Raw genomic sequence first — 8140 nt, 5'->3', positions numbered from 1 at the left:
CTGAAACCCACACTATAGCCAGAGCGCTGGCGAGCCATCAATAATAGATGGTGTACCAACCAACGTACGCTGGCTGGGCTGTCGTTTGAAGCTGCTACCTGCCTGCCTGAGACACGGAGGCTGAGGCTGTGGACAAAGCTATCGAGACATATAGGCCTCCAGACCGGGCATAACGTCTAGATAAGAGAAAACAATAATGGGCCATTGTGTTTCGCCGGTTAGGTGTGCACTGTGCAGACACTGGCAATGTCGTCACGCTCAGAGTCAACCACAAACACGCACACACACACACACACACACACACACACACACACACACACACACACACACATGCACTTTCTCCTACACGCCTTTTCCCTCTTCTAACCTGGCAAATATGATCTTACTGTTGGCGAGCTACAGCTGAAGAGTGTTTATTTTTTTTATTTTAACCACCTTTAGGTAGGTTAAATACATTGTAAATGATCCATTGATTCTTACTTTGGTCTTGTAAGACAGTCGGTCACATTGTGTGGGATAGCAGTTTGGTAGATATTTGTAAGACCTGAGTGCTTTCTTGTTAGTCTGAGGCTAGGCAGTACAGTATGTTGTTGCACGCCCCCATCTGCTGGCTCATTGAGGTAATGCAATTTAGTTCAATTCAAAGGAGCTTTATTGGCTTTATTGGTTTACATTGCCAAAACAAGCTTCAAAAATTAAATAAAAACTGTTGAAAAGGGGGAACATAATTATATACAGTTGGAGGGGGTACAGCATTGTGCAAACAGAGCTATGTCGCATTGTGTAATTTTATATATATATATACAGGGTATAAAGCTATTGGAACAAATAGCAGCATTTTTTTAATGCACTGTTACGTCCATGAATGTTCTTCTCGGAATATTGAATTCAGTTCTTCTACGTGTAATGTTGGTTTATATATCTACCGTTAACACAACAACACCACAACCACGTAATAAGTCATTAGACGTGCAACAAAGTGGCCAAATGCATATTTTTTAACAATGTTTTGTTCCTCTCCCTTCCTCCCACCTCCCGTTCTTTCCCCAGGTGAATGGAGTGAACATTGAGAGCATGCGCCATGCAGAGGTCGTGGCCTTCATCAAGAACGCTGGAGATGAGACCAGGTTGCTGGTGGTGGACCCGGACACAGACGAACACTTCAAGAGGATGGGCATCGTCCCAACCGTCTGCCATCTCAGAGGTAAGACTACACTACCCCAAATGCACCGGGGTGCTCTCCGGTTGTCTTACATTATACTTGTAACCTATTATGACACAAAATATGTGTAGTGATAATGATACTAATAATAAGTATTGTTGTTGTTCAGAAAAACTAAGTATATGTACTCAAATACTGTTCTTTAGTACAATTTTGAGGCATTTGTACTTTATATGAGTATTTCCAATACTTTTTCTACTCCACTACATCTCAGAGGCAAATGTTGTAGTTTTACTCTGTTACAATTGTTTTAAAACTTTAGTTACTAGTTTCTTTGTGCATTTCGATTATTACTACAAATCATACATTAAATAACATCACATTTTCACTAGTTTTGTGCAACAGTCCTGTATGACGATTGACTAAGCAGGACTTTAGTTAACGAAAACGCAGAAATTTGAAGCTTGGAGATACAAGGTTTCTGCCCGACGGTGACGATATGTCGTCGTAGTTGTAGTTTTTATAAAAATATAAAAACAGCATCATTATTTTCTAGTTACTGTATACCCTGTGTTTGTGACACAATGCTTTCCTCAGACTATGACCCGTCCATGTCCAACGGCTCGCCCAGCCCTCAGATCAACGGCAGCTCCGCCTCACAGTCCATCAGGTCCACGCAGTCTGACCTCAGCAGCCAGGGGAACAGCACACAGGTGACTGACTGCCCGTTTACATGATTACACACTGGTTCCTGTGCTTGTACCCATATTCAATCCCCCAAGAACACACAAGGACGAGAGAGCCTCCTGCAGGCACGTGCACACATAGACATCAAAGGGGGCATGGCAGACGGTTGCCCTTTTACCCGTTCGTAAAAAGTGCCCTCTCCGGACCATAAATGCAGTTTTCACTATGGTGAAAGAAATGCAATATGCCCCCTTTCCATGCCATACCTGAAGGCAGAATTCAAGAGAATTGCCTTAACTCTCCTGAACTTGAATACAGCATTTTATGTTGAAAGAATTGCCCTCACTGTGTAGAAATCCATGCTGTGGTGTACGCCACCTCTCCAGTATTGACTTTTTTATGCTTAGTTCAGTGCGGTATCACAACGCGTCGCAGCGTTGTGAGCTTGGAGGTCAGCTATTTTCGTTATTTTCACCAAAAGGCCCTTTTAGAAATTTGAGCCCCTGCCTCTCTAACATTCTCTGCACGTCCCTGGCCTCCTGTTGGCTCTGGCATAGGGGATTGGACGATAGCTGGAAGCCTGGTGGAGAGGGCCAGTGATCCTCCCCCAGAAAGGTTTGAACATAGTAGATGTAATTTCCTGTTTTCTGGTGAATTTTGGGAGCAAATCCAGGAGAAATGACAATTCAGATGCACCGCAGAAGACAGGTGTCAACATTCATAGAGTTGTGCCGATTCAGGAGCATAGGCAATCCTGTGTGAGAGATGGTATAGTGGTATAAAAATTGGACTGTCAGTGCAGATGTCCCATGCTCAAACCTCAGTCCTTCTACTTTGCTGTAAAATATTTACATTTTCAAGATTAAAATACAAAAGAACTACTCAAAAGCACCAGAAAATATCTGTAGTGGCATACGGTTTATCTGTAGTGGCATACGGTTTAGCAGACTGGTGATTGGACTCTCAGTTCAGAGGATCCATGTTCTAATCATAGTCCTACTAGGAAGGAGGTTAATACCTCTGGTGAGAGATGGTCTACTCTAGTGGTCTAAAGATCAAAATCTCAGTCCTCCTACGTTGCTCTATTGCTTCGACTTTTTCGAGGCTAAAGCATCGGAAATCACCTATGGTGTAGTGGTCTAAAGATTTGACTCTCATTGCAGAGGTTCCATGTTCAACTCTCACTCCTCCTATGTTGCTGTGTTACTTTAAAATGTCTTTTAAGGTTAAATTACTAAAGAATTAGTCAGAAGCACTAGAAAATGCTTCAACCGAGAGATGGTCTAGTGGTCTAAAGATCAGACCCTCAGTTCAGAGGTCACATCCCGGTTCATGTACAGATCATAGTGGTGTTACTTTTCAAGGTTAAAATACAAAAGAAATACTCCAAAGCACGAGAAAACATTTGTTGTGAGAGATGGTGTCCTGGTTTAAAGATCAGACTCGCAATGCAGAGGCCATAAGTTCAAATCCCTGTCTACCCACAGTTTATTCCTGGAGTGCTTTGACCTTTTCAAGGCTAAAATAGAAGAGAACAACTCAAAAGCACCAGGAGATACCTGATGAGGGCCCAAAGGTGCCTTGGCTCAATGGTGCATACCTGCCAACCCTCCTGTTTTAGGAAGAAGTCTCCTGTTATTTGACCATGTCTCCTGTTCCAGAATGTACCCCAAAACAGGAGATTTTCACCCTTTTTCATATTTGTAAGTAGCCTTAGTAGTAGTTTTTTTTTCATATATGGTCATTTCAGTCCAGAATGAACAGGTTTTATCAAAAACAAAATGTGTGTCCCATGTCCATATATGGGTCCCATGTCCATATATGGGACACACAGATCAGAGTCTGATCTAAAGATCAGACTCTCATGGTTATGGAGTAGTGGTCTAAAGATCAGACTCTCATTGCTGATGTTCCATGTACAAATCTCAATCCTCCTACATTGCTGTTTTACTTTGACATTTTCATGGGTAAAGTACAAAATAATTACTCAAAAGCACCCGATCTTTTTAGGTTGGAGATGGTGTAGTGGTCTAAAGATCAGACTTTAGGTGCAGAGGTTCCGTGTTCAAAACCCAGTCACCTTACTAATTGCTGCTCTATTACTTGGATCTTTTCAAGGTTAAAATACAACATGAGTACTCAAAAGCACCAGAATACATTTACAGTGAGAGGTGGCCTAATGGTCTAATGCTCAGACTCTCAGTTAAGAGGTTCCATGTTCAAATCCCACTCAACCTACAGTCCGTCTCTGGAGTACATTGACTTTTTTAAGGCTGAAGTTGGCTACATTTTCTCAATTCCTTCAGTGGCCTCAGGGAATACATTTACAGTGAGAGGTGGCCTAATGGTCTAATGCTCAGACTCTCAGTTAAGAGGTTCCATGTTCAAATCCCACTCAACCTACAGTCCGTCTCTGGAGTACATTGACTTTTTTAAGGCTGAAGTTGGCTACATTTTCTCAATTCCTTCAGTGGCCTCATGGAATGTAGGTAAGATTTTTCTTCTGTAAAATTTCTGTTGGACAGAGTTCTTTCAGATATAACCCCCCACCTTTAGCTCTCAGGAAACAGGGGGAGGGACACCCCTCCACGATGGTCCTCCGTGTACCTTGGGCATGGGACTTGAACCTGTCTGAAACCTGCCTGTAACAGGGACAACCGATCAAGCGACCATACCATTGAGCCAAGGCACCTTTGGGCCCTCAACAGGTATCTCCTGGTGCTTTTGAGTTGTTCTCTTCTATTTTAGCCTTGAAAAGGTCAAAGCACTACAGGAATGGATTTGAACATGTGACCTCTGCATTCGGAGTCTGGTGTTTAAACCACTACACAATCTCCCATGGCAGACAATATCTGGTGCTTTTAAATACTTCTTTAGTATTTTAACCTTGAAAAGTAACACAACAATGATCTGTACGAGAACCCGGATTTGAAAATGAGTCCTCTGAACTGAGGGTCTGATCTTTAGACCACTAGACGCATTTTCCAGTGCTTTTGGCTAACTCTTTTATATTTTAACCTAGAAAGAAATGTTAAAGTAAAACAGAAACATAGGAGGAGTGAGATTTGAACATGGAACCTTTGCACTGAGAGTCTAATCTTTTGACCTCTAGACCATCTCTCACCATAGATAGCTCCTGGTGCTTTTGAGTAATTCTTTTGTATTTTAGCCTTGAAAAAGGTCCAAGTAATACAACAACGTAGGAGGACTGAGATTTGAACCTGGAACCTCAGCACTGAGAGGCTGATCTTTAGACCGCTAGAGTAGACCATCTCTCATCAGCATACCTGCCAACCCTCCTGTTTTAGCAAGAACTTAAGTCTCCTGTTATTTGACCATGTCTCCTGTTCCAGAATGTACCCCAAAACAGGAGATTTTCAGCCTTAAAATGCCAAATGGTGAACAGATTTGATGCAAAGTAAGACATCTTGACTTCTCATCTTTAAGTCACTACTTAAGTGAATATCTGTATGATCTTGCATGCATTGCCCACACACCCCAAGCAGACCCCGCCTCAACCATGGCCAGATTTGAACAAACCTATTAAAGGTACTCTACTTCACAGACCTCATTACTAGTCTGCTGCACCAGCACGGCGAGGTCATCTCACAATGCTTTCTGAACTGGTTTTGAAGTTATTCTGCTGGAAATCAGTCTTTGAAGTAAGATCTTCAGTGGAGCTTAAACCCACAGCCTCTATATCATTAGCTCAGTATCCTAACTCATTAAGCTACTTGCTGCTTGCAACATAATTGTCTTTTTTCTTATTAGACGAACAACAAACAAATTGTGGGAATTGCTCCTGGAGGTGTCAAACGCCTACTTTTGGCAGTCAAATGGTGTAATTCAACTGACTTTATTTAATTCAGAATTTTAGCCTTGAAAAAGTCAAAATACTCCAGCAATGAAGTTCTTTGATGGAGTATTTTGACCTTTACCAGGGATTTGAACATGTAACCTTTGAACTGATAGTCTGGGCGCTAGACCACTACACCATCTATCACTGGAGATATTTTCCCATGCTTCTGACTGATCCGTTTGTATTTTAACCTTGAAAAGGTCCAAGTAAAACAACAGAAATCTGTGAAGGGATTGGGAATTGAACATGGCACCTCTGAACTGAGAGGCCAATGTTCAGTCCGCTACACCAACAGGGGTCTGAGGGTCCTCCCCCAAGAACTTAATCTTAACATATATTTTCCTGTGTTCTATTGAATTTTGCACCAATGTTTTGCCTTGCAACAAAACAGTTTTAAGGTCAACCGCACCAAAGCAACTCTTTGCAACTGACATAACGTTTGCATGATGTTGCAAGGGCCAGGCCAATGATTGGTGTCAGAGCATGACATTAAGGCTTGGCCTGTTGTCCGGGACAACTAATACATATTTAAAGTAAACGTAGCCTACTGGCTCATGGTTTCACCTTTTCTGTGATTCTCCTAGCAGCTTTGTGCTGTGTGCAGACTATGGACGGTGGAGTGGAGGGGGCCAAGGGGGGTCTTATTTATTTGTAAAAAAGGGAAAAAAAGTGCCCTGAGCCACACTAGACCACTGGTCTACATAATGTTCAAATCCTGGTCGTCCTGTGGTTCAATGCTGGAGTGTTTAACTTTACCAACTCAAAGCTAACATATTAAAGAACACTTCAACATTACTAAGAGACGTCTGGTAGGTGTATGCTACAAACAGACAAACATAGCATGCTACTAGGAGCGATGCATGCACCGATCAAACATTATGTCACATCAGAATCAAGGCAAAACACGAGACCCAAAATCAAATACCCAAAACATTTCCATGTCTGCGAACAACATCAACGCTGATTGGCCACTTCTTTCCTTGATTCCTCAATTCCTCCTCGGTGGAAAGCTTGTGCCATTTTCTCCGAGGAGGCAAAACGGTTGGATTTTTTCATCTTGGCCAGGTTTGAACGAGGATGCTGCGTTCAAACTTGGGCACGAATTACGCAAACAGGGGACTTACGCAAACGGTCACCTCGGTATCTTTCAATATTGACCTGACACAATCCCTGAAAATAAGGCATGTATAAAAAAAGTTGCTTCTTTTCACCTGAGGGGAGAGTTTCCCTTGTTGGACGTAGCATGTGGAAGTAACACATTATTTCAACTGGTTCCTTTCCCCTCCATCAGGTGCCCCGGCTGGCCAGGGAGAGGCAGTATGGGGACTAGGATTACTGGTCTCTATACTGCACACACATTTTCAAAATGTTTAAAAAAATAGTTGATAGTTAATAGTTAAACCATAAAATAATGCTTACGGTAACAATGCGTTATGATGCGTTCCAGGTCTTAATGCCTGTGTGTCTCTCTCTCCCTGTGTATACGTCTTGTTTAGCTGGCGGAAGATGAGGGAGGCCGCCTGGACCCTTTCAATGAGCTGGGCCTGCGTCTGAGCCCCACGGCGGCCGAAGCCAAGGAGAAGGCCCACGCCAAGAGAGCCAAGAAGAGGGCGCCGCAGATGGACTGGAACATGAAATATCAGCTCTTCAGCAACTTCTGAGACGTTGTTCTGCTCCCCTTCCTCCCGAGGTCACTTCAAAGATCCTTTGGAAATACAAACGCTGTGAGCCCTTTGCTCTTTTTGTATTTGATGGGGTATTTTTTGTTGTTGTTGTGGAACATTCTCTTTTTAATCCCAGGAAACAATATTCTCAAATATGACCACAACCGAGACCACGATTTGTTCCCCCAGCTCAGCCCACCACGCACGAAGAAAAGCACAGAATAATGATGGTTTACAAAGGTTTGAGCCATTTCTGCAAGCCTCGGAGAGAGCTCCCCTGGTGATGGATGGACTGCCGACTTGTAAAGTTCCTGTTCTTACTTTTTGCACACTTTTACAACTGAAGGAAATCCACTTTGGAAAAAAGCCTTGCATACGTTAGAGTTTTTTCCTCGTTTTCTTAGAACGTGTCCTTTTTTCCCTCCCACAGATTCCCTCTCATTCTATCCTTGTTATGGTCCCCACTTCCAGACACAAGCGGGGGGTTAGTTATTTTTGTATTAAAAAAAAGAAAAACAGAAAATGAGTAAAAGTGTCATCGTCACAACCCCAGACTGCATTGAAAGACTTTTATGAACACTGTGACTTTTAATATTTGCGGACATTGGAGCTCTGTTTGTATTGGCCCATGAATTGGAGGGTCCCATTTGGTGTTACAGTCGTTCCTATTATTCTCAGTGATTAACGTTGGTTTCCATCCACTTACAAGCAAGATAGAGGACTGACAAAGCTGTTTTGTTCATTCATTTACTATTGGTCAATGTATGC

At 42.6% G+C, this 8140-nt stretch overlaps 1 protein-coding gene across 1 annotated transcript in view; it reads left to right on the top strand.

Annotated features, from left to right (window-relative positions):
• The window catches only part of LOC308284432 (Na(+)/H(+) exchange regulatory cofactor NHE-RF2), a gene marked incomplete at its 3' end in the record, with an annotated part of 74793 nt that extends 67424 nt beyond the window's left edge, over window positions 1-7369 (top strand). The window contains exons 4-6 of the mRNA XM_080725049.1: window positions 1051-1204; window positions 1760-1875; window positions 7205-7369. Of these exons, the coding sequence (XP_080581175.1) occupies window positions 1051-1204; window positions 1760-1875; window positions 7205-7369 (435 nt within the window). The remainder of the gene's footprint in view (window positions 1-1050; window positions 1205-1759; window positions 1876-7204) is intronic.
• Between the last annotated feature and the right edge of the window lie 771 nt (window positions 7370-8140).

The sequence above is a fragment of the Nannobrachium achirus genome (assembly GCF_963921795.1).
Source record: "Nannobrachium achirus genome assembly, chromosome: 4".
NCBI classification, from domain to species: domain Eukaryota; kingdom Metazoa; phylum Chordata; class Actinopteri; order Myctophiformes; family Myctophidae; genus Nannobrachium; species Nannobrachium achirus.
This window is presented reverse-complemented; position numbering and strand designations above follow the sequence as displayed.